At 45.8% G+C, this 22,678-nt stretch overlaps 1 protein-coding gene across 5 annotated transcripts in view; it reads left to right on the top strand.

Moving 5' to 3' along the window:
• The window catches only part of LOC111873593 (eukaryotic translation initiation factor 4 gamma 3), a 133,247-nt gene that overhangs the window by 32,377 nt on the left and 78,192 nt on the right, over positions 1-22,678 (top strand). For 2 of the 5 annotated variants that reach the window (XM_023868432.2, XM_023868431.2), the window contains exon 2: positions 5,662-5,872. The exons of 1 other annotated variant lie outside the window; for it this stretch is intronic. In XM_023868432.2, the coding sequence (XP_023724200.1) occupies positions 5,836-5,872 (37 nt within the window). In that variant the 5' untranslated portion in view covers positions 5,662-5,835. Of the gene's footprint in view, positions 1-5,184; positions 5,873-20,157; positions 21,074-22,678 lie in introns of those variants that run through there. 2 more of the 5 variants (XM_033755119.1, XM_023868428.2) reach the window with 2 other exon arrangements.

Below are 22,678 nucleotides of genomic sequence, written 5' to 3' on the forward strand. Positions count from 1 at the left end.
CTAAACACGTTTTAAGTTTTTGTGATGTGCTTTTTATATGTTTTGATTTGATGTGCATTTGGTGTAATTTAGTGAAATAGGTGTGATTTATGGAGTTCGTCAAGTTTTCACGGAATAGTATTTGTGTGGTTGGTAAAAATTGTAGGTCCCGTTTTAATATCCTCCCAACTGTTTGATCAGAAATCGTTTTGAAAAGGACCCCTTTTGCAAGGGGCTCAGCACTACAGATGTGCATAGGAGTGCCCAGTAATGAGAGATTGAAAGCCCTCCCGCACTCATATTTAAGAACAGTTGACACGTATGTATAAAAGTATTGGCAGATGTGGTAGTGAAGTTTAGACTTTAAATTGGTTATTCAGGTTTGAAATTATGTGGTAAGGCGTTTGTCGTAAATGTAATTATTACGCCGTTACATTTAGGAGATGAATGTGTTGGCAGGTCCGGAATCGCTCCACTTGCTACACATGTAAACTTTGCACTTGAATGTGCTGCATCGCTAACATTACGCTTAAATTGCGGTACTTAGCCAAAATATGTTCAGCGGTTGGCTTGTTGCTTCTCGCTTTACGGAAACACGGGCCCAGTAAGGTAACGTTTTCCAAAGACGAGGCAGCTCCCACTGCGCTCCGTTCGTACACCTTTCGCAGACGGGTTTAATTTTTTTTAATGCTAGTGGGGTGCGACTAAGTCCCTTGTACTCCGGCCACTTCTGGCCTATTGTACCAGCCCTAGATGATAGGTGAGGGTGATTGTGGAGCAATTGGTGGAATGAAGGTTGTCAGGGGAAACCGAAGTACTCGGAGAAAACCTGCCCCAGCGCCATTTTGTCCACCACGAATCCCACTTGACCAGACCCGGGGTCGAACTCGAGCCGCCGTGATGGGAAGCCAGCGACTAACCGCTTGAGCTATGGCGCGGCCTCGCGAACGGTTAGGTGTACAAATTCGGCGTCCGAAATGAACCGCGGCAGAGGCAGCTTGGTGTCTGCCTTGCGAAGCATACCTGGTTTCAAGACTAGAAATTATATTCGAGCAAATTGAAAACATTCCAAACTTCGTTAATAGTTTTTCATTCGGTTCGAAAGCTGTTACAATCTCGTTTGGCGTTTCGAAACTGCAGTACCAATTCCTAATTCTTAAAGACTTGATAATTCGACGGTGTATCTTGAAGGTTGATTCGTCTGGGGATGTGGAGAAAGTAAAGTGACGTTTGACATTATTTGATGTTAGTTTCTTTCGCATATAAAGGAATGTTACGGTTATTACATCAGGGCAATTAAGGTGTAAGCGTATTGAGGTAGAGGCATAGATAGGTAAATAGGGGTAGAAGTGGCACTGTGCTTCGTTAAGCAGCACGCCATAAAGACGTATGGGGGAGTGGGTATATACAGATCCACATATTCTTGACATCTGCGCTGGATGGAGGTGGGTGGTGAGCTTCAAGACTCAGTCGCTTTAGCCCCCGGTATCCATTGGATAGGAGGCCGGGTGGGTCCCAGGACCGTTCTGGACGCGGAATCTCCGATTCCTCGGCCTCCCAGCCAGTAGCGAGACGCATGGATGTATTCTTTTAGGCGGAAGTAGAGACGGTAGTTCCGTTGCATTGTCATGTACCGCAGCAAATGTGACATGCGAGGTACGCACGGTGCCTTCCGATCAAAAGTGGACTGATAATTTGGAGGAGGAAAGAGCTTCAAGCGCCAAAGGCCTCCATGCCCCCCTCCCCCCATACACCACGTCACACGGAGTCAAGTTCAAGTTGAGCAGTCATCGTGATGTGGGAGAAAAATGATCCACAGTGAGGAGCCTGCTACGACTCCGCGTTTTCTTGAACGATGGTCACAGTTCGAATCTGATAGACAGTATTTCGCTGTTTACCGTGTTACGTACATAACGGCGTATGGTACACGCTCTTCTAGTCCGTGCTTATTTTGGTAGTCAAGTTTTGTGTTCAGAACAACATAAATGATCGAGGCAAATGCTACATGCTGAAAGGAAGGTCGCGGGTTCGATTCCCGATGAGGTCATTGGATTTTTAAATTTACTTAATCCTTCAAGTAGCAGTATGCCCCTGGGGTCGACTCAGCCTCTAACAGAAGTGAGTATCACGACTCTTCCTGGGGAGTAAAGGGCGTCAGCGCGTAAGGCTGACAATCTCACCGCCATCTGTGAGCCGATTGTTTGGAAAATGTGGGGGCCTCGACGGCCCGTTACAGGTACAGCAGGAGTTTATGCATTGTACATGCCTTCCTTATTCATTGGTCAGCCTCACGTGGCTGAGGTGTGCGGTCACCAGGAAGGAAGAAAACTGCTGAGTCTCCGTTGTGATGTTGCGTGCGTGTATTCAAATTAACCATCAGTTTCGTATCTAAAGCAAGAACAGTTTTTGGATTTGAAATTGTCTCGGGTTTGCTGCCTTCGGGGACAGTTGGTCTGCTCCCACTTACCCATCCGACTACCGCCTACTCTTTGATGGTGAGGATGGAGGCAACGCGTTCTTCCAAATTTTTCTGATTTTGTCGAGTGCGGTGCCGACTTTTTGCGCTCTTGATGTTCCGTGTTCCAGGGCTTGTCGAGGTGAAATTTTACTTTATGTATATGTTCTTTTTAAGACGTTAGCCCTTGATAGAGGTGTGACGGTGCACAGCAGCCTTTGTCAATAATACAACATTTCGCCTGCACGGGTTATTTGCTGTATCTTTCGATTCTCAGAATAAACGGCGATGTTTTCTGTTATATTAACTGGACGATCTTTGTAGCATAGGTGCGATGTGTTTTCCTGGAGGCAAGAGCTGACATTTTAATATCGTTCATACGAGCTTAGCTCTGTAAATGTGTAGGGCGGGTTGCTGTTTTGATAGCTATCCGGGACGCATTAATAAAGACGTGGCGTGTTTTATATCCGGATGTGCTCACTGTGAACTGATTTCATTCACATAACGTTACATTCCATATGTCTGCCGTGTGAGTGTGGCAAAGCAGTCGCTACAGCCGATATTTTATTAGCTTCGTGGCTTCCATCTTGTTGCTAGTAGTACTTTTAAATGAAAAATTTAAATTTTGTGTCAGCTGTGTTCACATTCAGCCCGCAGTTTTGTGTGTAGAGCACATGCCATTTATTGCGTTCAAGAACTTGCATGCATTTATTTATAGTAAATTCAAGTATAAGTAAAGAAAGGTAAATCTGTAACAGGCCGTGGAGGCCCATGGGGTTGTGAGATGTTGAGGTTCCCACATTTTCTAGACAGTCGGCTCATAGATGGCGGTGAGGTCTGCCTTACACGTCGGCCGCCCTTTACCCCCAAGAATATTCCTGGTACTCATTTCTGTTAGAGGCGGAGTCGACCCCAGGACCATAGTGCGGTTGAAAGGATTAAGTAAATTGAAAAAATCTACCTCATCGGGATTCGATCCCGCGACCTACGTTTCGTATTTCCTGAAAAGGCCGCTGGAGAACAGAACGGCGTGTGCTATGTGATGAAGCGGCGCGCCTGTGTACAAGCAGAAGCCCTGAGTGGCCGCACCCTCGAGGTATGGATTTTTGTGCAACTCGACTTTATTGTTTTCTAATTCACTGCTAAACTGATGCTTACTCATGGAGACCGGTGAGAAGTGAGATTTCGACTTGCCTAGATGTCATTTTATTGCCAGTTTTTCCATCTGACGTTAAACGTTTCGAACAAAATCTGTTCTACTTGGTTCACGTTTCTGTTCTAAATTAGACAAGACCAAAGTCTCGTTGCAGCTTATGTATCATTAATGTTTTGCTCAGCGATTGTGTTTCATGACGCAACTATTAATTTCTCAAAATGAATGCAGTAACTAAAAGTAAAGGTATCCATGTAACAGGCCGTGGAGACCCAGAAGGCTGTGACGTGTTGAGGTTCCCACATTTTCTAGACAATCGGCTCATAGATGGCGTCAAGGTTGTCAGCCCTACCCACCGGCCGCCCTTTACCCCCAAGAACATTCCAAGAATATTCCTGGTACTCATTTCTGTTAGAGGCTGAGTCGACCCCAGGGCCATAGTGCGGCTGGAAGGATTAGGTCAATTGAAAAAAAAAATCCAGTGACCTCAGAAAATGAAACAGTGGAAAGAAAGAAGCAAAGTGAATGAAATGGACAGTCTGTTTGGAATTGTCAGTGAAGGGATTCGTGGAGTGGTCTCGTATAGTGGGGCCCTCTTCTCTTGGGCAGCGAAGCCAGGAGAATGCGGTTTCCTCGCCCCTTTAGAGGATCAGATAGACCACTGTTGCTTGTTACGTGTACAAACTGAAACACATTCCAGCGTACCGATGCACAGTCACGTGCGCCCAGGAAATGCTAACAGTTGTGTGTGCCCCGGTATTGTTGTAAGATGAAGTGCTTTTCATTTGGGAATATCAGAATTCGAAATGTTTCGTGTCAGGATGGATTTTTTTTATTGCTAGTGGGGTGGGACTAAGTCCACCACGAATCCGACTTGACCAGACCCGGGTTCGAACCCGAACCGCCGCGATTGGAAGCCAGCGACTAACCGCTTGAGCTGTGGCGCGGCCCTAGAATGAAATAACTCTACAAAATTTGGTCGAGTCTTGCTTGGGACTGGGCCTTGGTTCCTGTGTTGAAACACAGCGGCTGTTCGGAGCCCGGATGTTCTTGTAGTTCTGTGCTCTGGGCACGCCAATTGTCCGGCTGAATTGTAGACGAGCTGGCTTGTATTGTGGCCAATGAAAGAAGTCATTTTCTGGCTCACGTCCAGCCAGCCCATCGTGGCGGAAGTTCCATTTATCTGAGGCTCGTTCAACAACCCGTCCAGCACGCAGCTACCGTTATCTAGCTCGTAATGAAGGTACTTGTGTAGGAATTTCAGTGAAACCAGATGAATGACGGACGTACTGTGAGCGCCGCGTCGCAGGTAGCGCGCATTTCCTGTGCATGGCGATCGGTTTAGTTAGAGACTGGACCAAGTACTTTCTTAAAGGATACAAGTGGTTTAAGTTGCGTTGGTATTGATCAGGGACGCGATAAGTGCGTGACGTAAGAGCCGCCTCGCAATTTAATGAGATAGAGCGTTCCTGGCAAGGAAGTCCGTCAATCACCTCGTGACGCATGTGGCGTCACTTCCTGAGTGACGTCAGTGACAGTCTGGGCTAAGACTGAGTAAGTGTGATAACTGGTCCTGTATGAATATCTCGTGGTGATGTTGACGTGGAGTGTTATTTAATTAATAAGTCCTGGATTTTTACTGTTTTCGTGTGAATTTTATCTTTGCATTGATCAGGGTTAGATACGGTAAGCCGTGGATGATTTGGTTATGTGCAGTTTTATATGAATCTTGCAAAACAATCTGGTTCTGTGTGCCTCTTGTCTGTGCGCTTACAAACGTGAAATGTTATTGGTTTAGGCGTCCGTGTTTTATAGAGACAGATCTGCAGTCGGGTTTAAGGTAGGGTGACTCGCTGACAGCTGTCATGGAGACAGTTGGAGTCGCGGATCTAGGGTGCGAACCACAGGCGTCCGAGAAGACTGGCGTGTGGCGTGTACGGGTATAAGTACCCTTTTAAATCGTTCCCGCCCTTTGAAACATTGAATTCGTCTCAAAAGATACAGGCCAGATTTCGACAGCTTCTGCTACTTTGTGCGCACATGAAACGTAATGCTAACAGCACGCATTCTTCAGAATTGCAGTGTACAGCACCGCTCTTCAGCCAAGTTTTGATGTGACATTGTGAGTTGTTTGCATTTGTGACGGAAGACAATGCTGACTTGAAGATGGAGCTGTGTAATTGTCAACTTTGAAAAACAAAGGAAGGCCACGTTGCATATTGTTGGTGTCCCCCCAACCCCCCTGGCGATGGAGGACGCGGGACAGGTGTACGCGTACCAAGGAGGTGAGATATTCACTGCCTGAATTAAGTATATGTGTGTTTATTAGATTTGAAGTTGCTTGTAAACAGTCAGAAGGGAAATTTGTTCATATATTAAGCCTGGAATATCATTACAATTGTTTGTCATTGGTTAGGTTTTATGAGTACCTTCTTTGGACATTGTCCGCTCCTTGTCTCGGATGATACCCAAAGAAAATACCGTTATAACATTGTAATGGTATGTTGATATACGTGTGTTATACAACATCTCTTAATCCATCACTTTCATGCCCGGAGATGAAGTTCAGGAAAGTGAATGGGACTGAGAACGTGTCCGGAGTTAGGGACTCGCTGTGTCTGTTGGGCCATACTGAGTACATTTTTACCAGAAAACTGACACAATGCAGTCTCCGCAGCGTTAGTTAACTCAAAAGCAGGACGATGGATAATGTCGAAAACAATTTTCCTAAAAACACGTCCGCCCAAAATATATGTTTAAGGTCTTGACCGCAACTGTGGTCTAGTGGTCAGATCCAGAGGTACTGGGTTCGATTTCCGGCGCTACCATATTTTCTGAGAAGTAGTGGGTCTGGAACGGGATTCACTCAGTCTCATGAGGATAATTGAGGAGTTATTTCAAGGTAATGACTGCTCCGGTATAAGAAAACCGAGATTAACGGCCGCGAGGATCCGTTGCGCTGACCACGTGACATCCTGTATCCACAAAAGTTGGCACTAACTTCGCTGACAAGCGGCGGTCGCTCGGTCGGTTTAATTCGCTTGCGGACCACAGGCCACTGAATTTATATAGTATATATATAGAGAGAGAGTCTTTATTTGTAGACGGAATTATGTGCTACCTGTTATTAATCAGAATGTGGAACCGGGATGGTCATATTTTTATTTTAAGAAGGGATTGAATGAGGAAGGACCTGCCTGGCCTGCAGGAATAAAATACGATTTCTCGACATAGGCATGTTCAGAACACTACAAACAGGCACAACATGTACATGAAGTGGCTGCTCCTGAAATCCTTGAGCCCTCAGCGCTGTATGCCACTGTATTTCAAGCGCCGGATGGATGAGGGAGTGTTTCTGGGATTCAGTGAACTAATTTCGGTTGTGGCAGAAGTGATGGGTTCAGAGCATGGTTATTCGCCCCGATTTCGCTTGCCTTGTCTCAGTAGTGCTAGATGCTAAATGTCTTTTTGTAGGTGATGTTTGAAAACCTTGGCTGGAGCCTTAAGATTTTGCTTCTGTTGTGCATGAGGTCGTCACTTTCCCTATTACAAGTATGGAAAACTCTTATCTGCCCTCTGCAACGTCTTTTATCGTTTCACTTACTTTGAACTGATCGACATTTTTGACCTGTGTACCTACCGATAATAGCTTGTCGAATGATATGGCTTTAAGTATGTTTTTTTTCCTTGTTTGTTTTTTGTGTGTAGATTAAATTTTGGTTGTCAGCCTTCTAGGAACTGGTTTTATGAGGGAAACCCAAGTTGTACGCATTTAGCAAGCAGCTCTAATTTAGCACTTCTGTAACTCGTCCTGGAATGTGACACCATGTAGTTTTGTAGATTGGTACCTAGCTGCCCTCAAGTTAGAAACATTCATAGCTATTTGCAAACCTGTCTGGCGCCGCCACACCGTCCTCTGTGAACCGATTGTCTTGAAAAGTGTGGCAGTGTTGACGTCTCAAAACCCTTTGGGTCTGTTAGCAGGACACAGAAGCCCGCAGTCTTCAGCTTTAACACGGACAGAACCTGAGGTACATCTGACACGCTTATTTAATCACTGCCTTTGGCTTCCCCAATTGCCAAAGCCTTGGAAACAAAAGTTATAACGTTACAGAAACCCGGTAATTACCCAAAATTCTCTGAAAATTTAAGTCTGTTTAGCCTCTTGTCTACAACAGGCAGGCTATTCGAGAAAGTAATTCTGAAAATAGTCCAAAACCACATTGAAGAAACAGGCCTGCCTAATGGAAGTCAGTTTGGTTTCCGTGCCAGTCACAGCATGACACTTCACTGTTTAAGGCTTGCGGACCACGTCATCTAACATTGGACGTAACATGTTTCATTTGTTAGCAGCATTTGCTGCTCCGAGTTATGCTGAGATGTCAGAAATATCTGTGTGTTTTCACGTTTGGTTTTGCCCGATTTTAACCCGAATTGGAATGTGTTCCGTAGTTCCTCGATATTAGATTTCATGCAGATCGGTTCAGCGATTTTCGAGTTGTTTCATGGGTACCGGAGGAGGGACGGGGTCATTCTGCTAAGCGCTCGGGGGATTGCGAATATACACCTTAAGCGAAGGCACAGGGAATCGAACCAACTTAAATTATCTTGAAATATTCGTGTTTTTGTGAGCATAAGCTTTATGATCCCTGATATGTGTAGCGAGTTTCCGATCTTGATAACGTGAGAAAGTGACGAACTGACCCAAAACTGCGCTTCTCCCCTGTTGGAACTTTGTTTCGCGAAAGATAGTTTAGTTAGTTAGGGTCTGTATTAATAGGCGTTCGTTCGGCAGGTGCCAGGAGCAGTTGGACATACGTTTATGGCTTACGAATGTTCTACATCATTGAGACATCTTGTGTCTGCCCTCAGCCTTGCTTACAGGTTTATTGATTTTCCCCGTAGCTTCACTAAGGCATTACTTTGTGGGATCTTGGACATGGAAACTTTATTTTTGAACATGCGGCAGCTGAGCAGCTCGATGTGGCGGATTGGCGCGAATTAGCCAGACGTTCTCTTTATTCAGGATGGTAAGTAAGTAGACTTACGCGATCACCGTGTCGGATGTGCCCTTGTGCCCTCATTTCAGAATTTGAACTCGAAAGATTTTCACGATATGCCCCGTTACGCCCGCTTCAAGATTTGGACCCGTTCAAAGATTTTCACGAAACGTGGTGTGGCCGTCAAGTCATTGGTGATCGTTCCAACATGGCTACTACGTTTGCATGTCCTGTAATTATGAGTCAGGATAGCCCAGTTAGTATAGCGACTAGGTTGCAGGGTAAAGTAAAAAAAGTAAAGCTATCCCTGTACCAGGCCGTGAAGGCCCATAGGGTTGTGAGAAACAAAAAACAAACTCCGTGGCTTTAGTCCGCAAGCGAACTATACCGACCGAGTGAACGCCGCTTGTCGGCGAAGTTAATTCCAACTTTAGTTGAGTGAACCCCTTTCCAGACACACTATTTGTCGAAAATCCGGTAGCGTCGGGAATCGAACCCGGGACCTCTGGATCTGTAGCCAGGAACTCTGACCGCCAGACCACAGAGGTGGTGGACACGCAGCTTTATCTTTGCCTCCCTTCCTTGCTGAGTTTATGGGTCAGAATATTTCCCTTTTCATCATCAGGATTACGTCTTAGCAGTGCTTCCCCCAGGGAAATTTAGTTTTGTTTTGAGAGTTAAAGGAAAGAGCTCGATAGAGCCCTACCGTGCTAGCCATGTCGTGGCGAAGGTGCTTGACTCGGCCTTTGAGTGCGCTGTCTCATCGTGACATTCGCAGTTATAAATAAAGCATTTTCAGACACCGCGGACATGAATAGTTCAGCTGACGTATGCGTTTGGTTATCACGAGAAATACTCTCCACAAATTTACCGGTACCTTTCTGCTCCCATGGCGAAGAGAGACAGAAAGGGAAAGACACTTGACATGTTTCCCACTACAGTGGATTTATTTGAAAAATTTTAACGTGACAAATTTCTCAGGAACTCGTCATATTCAGGCACGTTTCTCTTTCCGACGAACAGCAAGCGCAGTCGGTATAGCGACTAGCTACGGGCTGTAAAGGTGAGGAGTCGGAGTTCAAGTCTCGGTAGGATCAAGAATTCTCTCCACGTCGTCCAGACCGGCTCATAGATCCATCCAACCTCCTATCCAATGGGTACCGGTGGCTCGCGCGGGTAAAGCGGCAGGGGCGTGGAGCTGACCACTCACCTCCAGCTAGTGCCGAGGTCAACAAAATGTGGATCTAGACATCCACTCCGCCATACGCCTTCATGGCGTAGTGCTTAATTAGTTAAGCACAGGGAGAACTTTACTTTTTACAGCACTGATACTGAGAACAGGGGTCGAGACACGGCGAGTCACTCGTGACAGCGTGAAATTCATAGGTAGGAGTGTTACAGGTAAATCGGCATTGCCGTAGAATTCAAAAGTGTGAGCTCCATATGTCAAAATTAATGTTTGACGCTTTTCGCAACAGGTGAGTACAAATAATGCATGCGCCCATTGTGTCACACAGACAGCAGCTCTGGCCGTTTCGATTTGCATAAAGTCTCAGCTGCCCAGCAGTTTCCAGATACTGTTTGTGAAGTTTTTAAATATTCCGTGCGTAGACACGTGTTTCAGCCACTGTGTATGGCTTAATGTCGATAAGGAATTTTTCTTCGTACGTGGTTTAATGACTAACGCAGTCAGGCACTGGAATTGCAAGTCCTGTGACGTACAGGAGTCAGCAAGAGACTGATGATATGGAAGCGTGACGCGTGAGGAGATAAAATGACTGAACGAAAATTGTTTGAAGTACTTCGGGTTTAGCCCAAGGATTCGTTGCGCTGGCCACGTGACACCCTCTATTCGCTAAAGTTGGCACTAACTTCGCTGACAAGCGGCGGTCGCTCGGTCGGTATAGTTTGCTTGCGGACTAAAGCCACTACTATATTTGGGGGGGGGGCAGTCTGTATAAGGATTTGCTAAATGTTTGACTGCCGTGGCATCGGGCAGCAGATTTTCTGTTGTCAACACCGGCTCCGGAGCTCACCCAACCTCTTATCTAGTGGGTACTAGGGACTGAAGCTGACCATTCGCATCTGTCCAATAGCAAGGTTAAGAATACGTGCATTCCTCCTTCATGCTGTCGCGCTTGGGAGAACTTCACCTCCTGTGTAGTTGGTACCGGGGACTTTTTCCTCGGGTGGTAAAGCGGCAAGGGATTGAAGTTGACCACTCACCTCAGCCCAGAGCCGAGGCTAAGAATACGTGGATGTGTACATCCACTCGTCCATACGTCTTCGTGGCATAGTTACACGGGGACACCTTTACGTTTTTAAGAATGCAGTATATGTGCAGTTGCCGATCGCAGTGGCCGCCCCATCGAAGGCCTGAACCTTCTTCGCCAGCTCGAACACTGAGATCTTGCGTTCGAATCCCATTCGAGGCATGGATGTCTGTGTGCGTTTATTCTGTGTATAGTTGCGGCCTTACGACGGGCTAATTCCCCATCCAAGGGGTCCTACCAACTGTATATAGATAAAGAAACTGAAAAAAGCGGCCCAGGTTCACGAGGGCTCTTGAGCCACAGATAAATATATACTCGTAGATCGAGAGATGTTTGAGATATGTCACTAATGAAAGGCCCAATGCTAATGCGTACATCTGTTTCCATACATTCAGTAATTTTGAAGATAATGGCGAGATATTAAAGTGAGTGAGGTTGTGCGAAACACTATAGTTTGTCATATATTGTGCGAGTTGCCGCCATGGCTAGGCAACCGCTGCATTGCTCACAAATCACCACAAACAGTTCATGGATTAGGTCCCGATCTCTCGGTCGGTAAATGTACCAGAATCTTGCTTAATATAAGGCACCACTTCACTGCCAATTTAATTGTAACTACGGGCGTTAGAAGACGGCTTTGCTATTCGGTCCCCAGCCCCTCCCAGTAATGCAGCCTGCGCGACACCCATATCGTCAGTGAGGTCTGCCCTTCAGGCGGGGATATTTTTAGATGCACTGCACGTGGAGTGCCCAGCGAATTAAACGACGTTATCATTACATCGTTTTGACACAGTTAAAGTATAGTCCTTTCCGGCGGGTTCGTGGATACATGGGTTTGCGGCGTTTCTGTCCGCAAGTTTGTTTGTTGCCGTTGTGAGTAGCGCCGAATTGTGTCGCTGCTAGCACATCCCGTGCAGTCTGGTAGTAAAAAGAATTCTGGGAGATGATGCCAAGTGGATAACGCCGTTACGAAGAATTGTGACTTCGGTAGTCTGTTTCGGCGTGTAGGTGAAGCCGGCAATGGAAGACGTGTGTGTTTGCATGTTTTGTACGAATATGAGTATGGGCCTAATTCCCAGTATCTACGCCCCAGCAGGTGTGAGCGATTTCATGCAGTTTTGTGATATTTTAGGATATTGAGCGGTATTGTGATAGCCATTGTTTTCAGTAACAGGCCGATTTGCATCCAGTAGGTCAGTGCCACGCATTCCTCGCCAGAGACAACGTTGCCGAATAGGGACGAATATGCGGAAGTGCTGCTTGTTGTTTCCCCGGTTTACTTTTCGGCCTTGAGAATGAAGACCGCACGTTCCTCCTTAGTAGTCCCCAAACTTACCCCATCCACACCGCCTCGTCCAAGAACATTCAACTCCTCAAAGCTCTCGTCTTCAGATAAGAGTATTTTGCAATTGTGTATGTTTAGTTTAATGTTATTTTAATTGTTAACGGCAGTACGGGTCACGCGGTAGCGCTGTTGGTTAAGGAGCTGTGCTGCAAGCCGGAAGGTCAATAGTTCGATTCCCGATCAGGTGATTGTATTTCTCAGCCTCTAACAGAAATTAGTACCAGGAATCTTCCTGGGGGGTAAAAGAGCAGCCGGCGCGTAAGGCTGACAGCTTCACCGCCCTCTGTGTGCCGACTGTCTGGAAAGTGTGAGAGTCTCGACGTCTCACAACCCTCTGGGCTTCCACTGCCTGTTACAGGGACATCAGTACCTTTTTCCTGAGAAGTTGCTGTAATCGAACCCACGACCGTCTGGCTTGTAGTACAGCGCCTCAACCAAGTATACTACTGAGCACGTCTCGTTCCTCCGAAACGACGGCATATTGATGTGAAGATGACCTCACTTCCAGCTAGTGCCGAGTTCAAGAAAATGTTGATCTATACATCCACTCCCCCATACGCCTTCATGGCGTAGTGCATAATTCGTTGAGCACGGGGACGACCTTACGTTTGTACCTTTTGCGACACTACGTGACTTCACATCCCTGAAAACGAATGTCCATATTCGCCGCCCCAGACACTCCTCTTGCATAGATTGCACTTCATTGTCTCCCTGCACTGACAGCGTTAGTGCGCCCTTCAGTCGTCTGACCAGTGGCGCGGATCGCGTTCCGCCAGCAGCCGTTTTGCAAATGTAGGAGCATATTGGTCCTAAGGCCAAGTTGCCCTCCGCACTAGTTGGAGATGAATGGTCACCTTCACGCCCCGGCCGCTTTACCTCCGGGAAAGAGCCCCCGGTACCCATTGGTTAGGAGGTTGGGTGGACCCCAGAGTCGGTTTGGACGATTAGTAGAAGAGAAAATTCTTGACCCTACCGAGACTGGAATTCCGACCCCTCGGTGGTTTTGGTTGTAGGTACACATTATGGTAGGCTACGACCACAATCCGAAAACAGCAAGCAGATGGTCATAATGCAGTTAAGAAATAAATGTTCCGTAGGAATTTTGGGTCGAGATTGCTACTGTAACATTGGACCGAAATGAGACGCCAAATTAATTCTGAACATACGGTGAACTCTGGTGGCAAAGTCCTGAACAANTGGTCGAGATTGCTGCTGTAACATTGGACTTAATTCTGAACATACGGTGAACTCTGGTGGCAAAGTCCTGAACAAATAGGGTTCATGTGATTATGGTTGGTGTTCGGTTCTGGTAAGAAGTACCGTTGTTTCCTTCCCTTTAAGAAAATGTCTCCAAAGCCTTTTCTGTTATTGCTGTGTTTGTTGTTTGGGATATCCGTTATGTACCTTTAGGTCGTTATGGTGGCAGTCTGCCTGTGTTTCCCTTCCCTTGTGTTTTCTGTCTGTGTGAGGCTCTAAGCGAGGTCTTCTGTGCCTCATTCTGGAAATGCCGTTGACCGGATTTAATAGAATTTGGGAAGGGTACATTTGTTTCTAGACTTAATTTTAGGGCAGATAACGTAGGTGTGGCAGTATATCGTGAGGAGATGTCAGCACGATTATTTATAGTGGACAGCGCGCAGACAGATTCTGCCGATTTTAGGTTTTCGCGTTGATTTCGCTGCTGGTCCTGATTCTCTTTTTGTGTCTTGACGCCGTGCGCATGTGATGCAACTGATTCAGCACCCCAAGTTTCATATTGTGGCGTATAGACTCGTTTCTGGGCAGAGACCTCGAAACGGACGAGTAAGAGCCGTTGCTTTGCAATAAGCGGATAACAAAACATTCGTTTTTAAGCAACGACTCGATAATCACATTCCCTCGGAAACGATATCCAGTCGCCAGGCAACCACCCGTGGCAACAATAGGATTGTTAGAGGCTGTATTTTCTGTTGTCAGCAGTTCAGTTGAGTGAAGTGGCGTGAAGGAGCTGGTTGGTGAGAGAGTTCAGTTCTCAGTTGAAAGTCGGCTTGTGAAGATGGGACTAGGAGGTTTGTGTGAAATGGCGACCATCTTGGGACCCAGTTAAGTTGTCAGTTGAGATGAGTTCTGCATGGGCGCATTTGATAAGAGGCCCTGATCGCGGCAAGCCGAAGAATCTCCATTGTGTTAGTAGCCGTTTCAAGGAAACGTCTAGTGGAGACTGTAATCGACTACGGACACGAGTATCCATGTGTCAGTGGTTCTGTAAAGTGTAGTTCCGAGCGGTGTATACAAGCGGTCACTAAATCCAATGTCCAGTTTATACCCCGTCCATAAGTCACATTCCACATACACGTAACAGTGTTCAATGGAGGGCTTCCACTTTTTTACATTGGCAACCGTGGTTCTTCCGTATACATAAAAGACCCAGAACCTCTGAATGATTATCATAAAATTTGTTAACTTTAGAATTTTACTAGTTCATTTTTTTTTTCCTGTACGTTCTAATTTGATTAAAATCGGACAGTAGGAACACGCTTTAAGTGAAAACTGCGTGGGTTTCTTCGTGTATCCCGCCCACTGCTAGTTGAATTATTTATTGGAGCGGAGCATCTGAGGGTTAGAGGAAAGTGAAACATTTTATGTACAGATCTTGGTGTTGTTGAGATAAACAGAAGAGACGCAACGGTTGCATTGCGGATCTTGTATATTCAGCAGTCAACATTTCCGAAGCCCCCAGTCTCGGTTACAATTAAACGAAACTTCCTCTCGCCTTAATTTGTTGCCTGCACGCACGCACGCACGTGTGTAATGAAGTCTCCGATTATGCTGCATTGAAATCGGGATTGTTTTCCTGTGTTAATGTAGGGCTCTGTCAGAATGCGGCTTTGAAGCTTACGTTAGAGAGAGAGAGAGCGTATTCCTTACGTTTAATGTTCTTTTATTTTTTAGCTCGCATTGAAGGCTTCATATTGATTGTGTATTAAGTAGCCTGTATGCTTTTTATTTCTCGCCAGTTTCATTTCAAATTAATGTGAATAATCAAGCGAGAATCTAATGTTTGTTTATTATAAAGGATACGGGATATCGCAGCCTGTATCAACTGGCGAGGGCTGGAGAACCGAGGTGTTGTGGTTCGAGTCTGGTAACTAACTCCATGTAGCTGAGGTATTGTTGAGAAGCCGCAAGTCACGCGTCTACTCAAGAACTCCCAAACATTTTGTGGAACCCGAAGGCTCATTAGTGTATTCACAAGAGCCCTACACAGGTCCCTATTCTGAGCCAGATCAGTCCAGTCCCTACTACCGCATTTTGTCTCAGATAAATTTCAATATTATCTACCCGCCTATGTGTTCGTCTTCCTAGTGGTCTCTTTCCTTCTGGCTTCCCCACCAATTGAGTCCCCTTAAGAATTTTCTCCACGTCGTCCAGAGTGGCTCCTGAGCCCACCCATCTACCTACCCAGTGTGCAGGGCGGGGGGGACTACTTCCCCACGGGTAAAGAGGCCGGGACATGAAGCAGACTACTCATCTCCAAGTGCCGAGGTCAAGAGAACGTGGATCTATACATCCACTCCCCCACACGTCTTCATGGCGTAGTGGTTAATTTGTTCGGCGTCGTATTTATTGGGTTTATTTAAAGTAGAGCACCCCCTCAATAATTTCGAAGCAGCACTCCCCTCGTTAGTTGAGTTTTCGTTCCTCTTTTAGTAATAGTAGCGTTTCATTTATATTTTCTTCCACGGAATGCCCCTGCAAGTGTACCCTATACACTGACAACTGAAGCATTTAGCCGAGCGTCAGTTTACGAGTGCAGATTTTCGTGTTGTCTCTTGGGCGACTACAGCATGCGGTCTGGTAAGTTGGTTTCGAAACTGCCGGAGGAACGCGTTGTCTCTCTTCAGGGCAGAGGTCAGTAGTATGAATCAGTTTACAAAATTCGGAGTTATTGCTATCATGGTGGCTCACGGCGTGACGTTTTCGGCCAGATATGTTTGTCCTTGAAGCAAATAAGCTAGGGGACGTAATGCAGTGTGTGGGTGATGGACGGGCGATTTCGTACAGCTTAAGGGACTCTGAGAAAAGTTGACTGTTATTTTTGTGATTTTCGTGTTTTGAGGAAAATTTAAAGAGAAGGAAATAGGCATCCTTTTGGTTTCTACAATGATCAATAAAACACAGCCGGCACATCCGGCCCACTCAAGCGCTGTAGTTGCATAATCACGTGATGTGGATATCTCCCACGTGCGGTATTACTGTGCTTTCATATCTTCAATTTGACTGCAACGCCGAGGTTAGATGTGTCGGTGCAGAGGTTTTGGAACGCCGCCTGGATTATATGCCGCAGTTGTGTACCGCTATAGATGTTACTGATTTAACGATGATATACACATCGAAGTTTGAGCGTCTAGTAAGGCATCTGTTATCATTTTAACTTGTCTCATTTTGGTCCGTGACACTATTAATTACAGAGTAGATAATGAAAAGTTCAGTCCAGTGTGACATACGAGTTTACAACACTTCAGCCCTCATTCGCCTTACATGTTTCGATTCAAAAGAATCATCCTCAGAGGCGCACCACTACGATAAGGAAACACTGTCACATAAGATATTATATAGAGAGCATTAGTCATATCTAAAGTGCATATTGTTAAAATATCTTATGTGACACTGTCTCCTTATCGTAGTGGTGCGCCTCTGAGGATGATTCTTTTGAATCGAAACATGTAAGGTGAATGAGGACTATAGTGTTGTAAACTCGTATGTCACACTGGACTGAACTTTTCATTATCTACTCTGTTATGTTCCCTGCCTCGCATCGAATGGGACCAGGATAGCTCAGTCGGTATAGCGACGGACTGTGGGCTGGATGGCCGGGGTTCAATTCCCAGCATGGCGAGATTTTCCCCTTCGCGGCACCCAACCCCTCTCTGGTGCCCACCCAGCTTCCATTCCAATGGACACCAGGGGCTCTTTTCCCATGGGCTAACGACCGGGGCGTGAAGCTGACCACTCACCTGCACCTAATTCCGAGGTTAAGAATGGTGGAGCTATGTCTCCACTTCCCCATACGTCGTAATGGCTGAAATAATTTAGCGTAGGTACAGCTTCACCTTTTCTTAATCCTTCGCATGAAATTAAACTACGGCACAGTGAATAGATCCATTGCATGCAGTGAATTTCGGAGGCGGGTAAAGCTGGTTGTATTAATAGCTTTTGGTGTCATGGGAACGACTGATTGTGTGCGATGTGTGACGACTGCCGTTGCGCGTCATAGTGCTCCGTCCACCTTCGGGGTAGTAGAATGATTGTCTAAAAGTAAGCGTAAATTCGGGGCGAACCTCTGCTGATGTGGCACAGGATTGGTATAGAACCAGAACAGGGTGCTCTTTGCCTAGTAGAATGATGTTAGTCATCTTGGATGGTAGATTTGCCATTCTGACGGTGGTGGCAGCGCAAGCAGCATGCACAGTGGTTTGCGTGATGGGCTTACGCTTCGACCTTGAAGATGGAGGCATTACGTTCCACCGAAAAGTCTGCGGTCTACCACAGTACCGAGTCACACGCCAGAAAATAAGTACTCGTCTGCATGGGTGCATGCGATTTTCAGCAGAGGCAAATCGTTTTGTGTGAATTTTTGTTTTTGATAGCCTTCCACGTCAGCACTTCGACATTCAGATATCGTATTTTCTCGATTCCTGGGGCCAGCAGTGAGTAAACAAACGGCGCACAGAATTAATGTGAAGAGGTTGAGTCTCGAGAAATTTTGCGAGGCAGTTGATGACGTGGATATTGATTGATAAGGCAGACAGAAATATGTACATACAGCTGAGCCATTAGTAGGTGATCTGAAAAATTATAAATCTCCAGGTAGTGATCAAATTCCGGCAGAACTTGTTCAAGCAGGAGGTGAAATATTACGTTCTAAGATCACTAAGCTAAGTACTTCTATTTGGCATAAGGAAAAATTGCTTGATCAGTGAAAGGAATCTATTATTGTACGAGTTCACAAGAAGGGTGATAAAACTGACTAATAATTATCGAGGGATATCACTGCTATCAGCTTCATACAACATTTTATCCTATATTCTTCTCTCAGGGTTAAGACCATACATAGATTAAATTATTGGGGATCATCAGTGTGGGTTTCGACGCATCAGATCAACTACTGATCAGATCTTTTGCAATCGTCAGATATTGGAGAAAAATGGGAGTACAATGAGACAGTACATCAGCTATTCGTAGACTTCAAGAAAACATATGATTCACTTAGGAGGGAAGTATTGTACAGTATTCTCATAGAGTATAGTAAGTGCGTATAGGTAAACATTTTTTCATATAATTTTCCTATTCAGAATGGTCTGAAACAAGGAGATGCTTTATCGCCACTGCTTTTCGACTTTGCTGTAGATTATGCAATTAGGAAGGTTCAGGAAAACCCGATGGGACTGAACTTAAATGGACACGTCAGCTGCTGGTCTATACTGATGATGTGAATGTACTGGGTGATAAACTGTTCGGTATTTTAAATTTTCAACCCCCCACAGGTGTATTATACATTGTCACACATAACGACGTTCGTAACAAGTGAAATACACAGAATGCTGTCGGAAACTATCTATTTGTTGTCGCCCGACTGGTGTTGTGCATGTGAAGTTTCCTTGCGCGTTAGTCATAATTTTCTACGTCATCAAGCGGAAGACAGGCCTCAATTTAAGAAATTTTAAACCGTTAAAAGACGGTACGTTTTGGAATCGAGTGTACACGGTATTTAGCTTAAAATAGACCATAGTCGTCCCTGACCCAAGCTGTTCATTATCATAGTTAATTCTATTCGGTTCCGTTGTCGAAGGAAACAAGTTCGAGCGGGAGATGGGTACATAATGAGACCCGTTCTTAGAAAGAAGTGTTTGTAGGATTTAATTTTGGGGTATTTAGGGCCATTCATTCAAAATTGCATACGCTTCGAGTTTTTCGAGGCGGTGATTGTTGAGAATGTGGCCTTTTAGACTGCACGGTGTCACCCCCGCCGATATATGAATGTTGGTTCTCTGGCCATCGGGTAGTCATTTTTCTGAGTTCTTGTTCTCATCGTTCTGAATAATCCGTGAAGCTGGAGGCAGCAGATTTCTCCGAACAGCTGTACCTAACAATCAATATGCCATTAGCCGCTTCAAGGGGGTTTGAACCCGGGAAGGTCTTGGTCGTGTAGTGTCGCGAGCGGCAGTGCGTTGCAGCTGGTGCCGAACCTGTAGTGATTCATCTTTACCTTGGAAGTCAAATTCAGCACATGGGCCGCAACTGCACTGCGTATGAAGTAGATGCGTGTTGTGTGTTGCTGTTCTTTGTCTTGCTGCCATCAGTCAAGGCGGTGGATGGTTGCGACATTTTACTGCAGGATCGAGGTCAATGGCTTCGTTTAATGAATCCCTCGCCCTTTTTCCAAGCGAAGTTTTGAACTAAGCGAATGGAGATTTTTTTTGTGTGTGTGAGGATTGTGCCTGGTTTTGGAGCATCGTTATAGACCCACGTCATAATTTGTCATGTACATTATTTTTGCACTAGCTTCAATTTAGGGAAGGCTAATGGTGTACTTTCAGTTCCGAGAACTTACCCTAAAGTGCACGTGTCGTGATCATGGTCATGATACGGACGCTTTAGACTTCCAAGGAGGTCGCTATCTTTCGCCGGAGATAGTGTGTTGAGGCAGGGAGTGTGTTCTGTGGCCTTGAGGTCCACAAATACTGGCACGGGGGCATTCTTTCCTTGCTTTGAAGAAAATTCGTCCTTTTACCGTTAAACTGTGGGAATCTTGTGCAGTGGCTGAGGTTATGTCGTCATTATTCCTCTCCACTTATTCGACCTCCATGCTGTCCTGGCGGCACGCGTGCGTACTTGGCGAGTTGTCGGATTGGTTAGTCCGTGCTAAGGGGAAAGAGAGGGAGCAAGCGCTCAGTGTAGTGTCATGGCGTCACGTGGGATGGTCATATCGTCGCTGCAGTTTTATTAACCGTTTATATAGACTTGGACAGTATGTTCCCACGTACGTTTTAGACTCTGGAAGTTCGTCTTTATGTTGAGAACCGTGGCATGTGTTTGGGGCTTCGGTTAGAACTCTAGTTGAATTTTTAAAGAAGAGCAGAACGGTGCAAGTGAAGCTTTTGTCGAGTGTTTCTTAGCAACCAGGCCTAAGCCCTACCCACGTATCGATTAGTCAAAACTGCATGCCAGCTATCATGCGTTGCTGCAATGGACCAAATCTGAAGTGAACAAAGTGCCAGTGTGTGAATATTTTGTGCTCCTAAAAGTTGGCAGACAAGATGCGCCCGGTTCGCTGCGTCTGACTCATCAAGCATTTGAACTTTGGAACCGCGGGCGTGTGACTTGCGTTAGAGTCTGACATGTCGCCTGCTAGTAACTCTATCTCCTCTACAAGATCTACCCGCTTGACGTCTGAAGCTCCGTATCCCGGAATTTCAACACTTGATCGCTGTGGAATTCCGTGTTTAACTGTACCCATTTTTGTGGGAAGCACTAACCGCTGTGATTAACAGTACGCGTTCACATTCAGCGCACTTCGATCGATGATCCATGGTAGATTAATTGCGGATCGCTGTTTTGGTTTCTGTGTTGCGTAGGTTCCCCAAGGGAATGTATGCGTGGTCAGTGAGTTTAGTAAATCATATAGTTCCTCGTATTGGTAGGTGCCAAAAAAACCTTGCATTTTTTTACTCTACGGTATATTGAAGTGAATTATGGTGTCCCGTTACGGGGGTAGGAAGGAGCCAACAATGCATTGCTTCATGTCTCACAGCGCGCATCCACCGCCGCAACATGCACCCCCGCCCCTCGGACAGTTCCGCATCATCTCGCCTGCGAACACTGGCAGTAAGTACACCCCCCTGCACTGCAGGCTACAGCATCTTGTTCCCCCATGTACTGATTAGCTCCTCCCCTAGTCTGACCTAGTTGTGTCCGACCTGAGGGATGTAGTCAGCTCTGCCACGTAACTTGCAGCGATTTCGAACATTTTCTATAAGTGTTTGATGTGAGTTCCCTACAGATCAGATATTAATGTTGTGGCCCATGAGACTCAGTAGCAGTGATAGTTCCGCAGTCATGGCGTACATTCCGGTTTTTTAGTCCTGTGCCTGTTGCTAGATCAGTTATTGACCAGTTAGATCTGCAGTCATGGCAGACATTCCGGTACCTCAGTCTAGTGCCTGTTGCTAGATCAGTCATTGACCAGTTAGATCTGCAGTCATGGCAGACATTCCGGTTTCCCAGTCTAGTGCCTGTTCCGGTCCCCCAGTCCAGTGCCTGTTGCTAGATCAGTCATTGACCAGTTAGATCTGCAGTCATGGCATACATTCCGGTTCCTCAGTCCAGTGCCTGTTCCGGTCCCCCAGTCCAGTGCCTGTTGCTAGATCAGTCAGTGACCAGTTTCTCATTAGTTAGTAGTTAGTTGTATTGCAAAGTTTTGCAGTTCGAGAGTTGTATCTACTTCCACTAACCCATTGTTGTGCGATATGCCGCGATGACCGCTCTCAGTTCCCGCCACCGCTTGACCGCATTGTTGCAAGAATTCCTGCACTGATTCGTATACCACGGCATTCTTCTGTTGGAGTAAGCACAGCATTGGCCCCCGTTAATTGAAATAATATATTTTAAGCCGTCCGGTATTTTGAATCTGAATTCCATGAATTTTTGTCAGTATGTGATCATTGGATTGGGGACAGTGCAACTGTGGTAACAGTTCAGTAAAGCTCACTGACTTCATGGAGCTGAGCCCTTCTTGAGAAGTTCCCAGTTGTGTAGCTACTCAAGAACTTACCAACATTTTATGGAACCCGAAGGTTTATTAGTGTTCACAAGAGCCCGCCACTGGTCCCTATTTTGAGCCAGATGAGTGCAGGTCATACCACCCGCATCCTATCTAAGATCCATTTTAACATTCGTCCGTCTACGTGTCTTTCCTTCTGGCTTTGCCACCAATATCCTACTTGCATTGCATTTCGTCCTCATTTGTGCTACATGCCCCTTCCATTTCATCCTCCTTGACTTGATCACTCTAATTATACTTGGAGAAGAGTAAAAGTTATGAAGCTCCTCATTATGCAGTTTTCTCCGTCCTCCCATCAGTTCATCTCTCTTCGGTCCAAATATTCTCCTCAACACCCTCAGTCTGCGTACCTCCCTCAGAGAACAAGTTTCACACTCATACAGAACCACAAAAAAAATATATATACTTTTGTATATTCAAATTTTTACGTTTTTAGACAGCAGAATGAGAAGGCAAAATGTTCTGGACTGAATGGTAACAAGCATTGCCCGAGTTCAGTCTCTTAATTTTCTCCTGATCAAATTAAGATCTTTTACTGTTCCCGAATATTTGAAATGTGCCCCATTTTGAAGGCTCTGTTAGCAATCTTTATGCCATAATTTTGCCCTGCATTCTGGTGACGAGACAGCAACATATACTTAGTTTTCTCT

The sequence above is a fragment of the Cryptotermes secundus genome, unplaced genomic scaffold (assembly GCF_002891405.2).
Source record: "Cryptotermes secundus unplaced genomic scaffold, Csec_1.0 scaffold631, whole genome shotgun sequence".
Classification (NCBI taxonomy): domain Eukaryota; kingdom Metazoa; phylum Arthropoda; class Insecta; order Blattodea; family Kalotermitidae; genus Cryptotermes; species Cryptotermes secundus.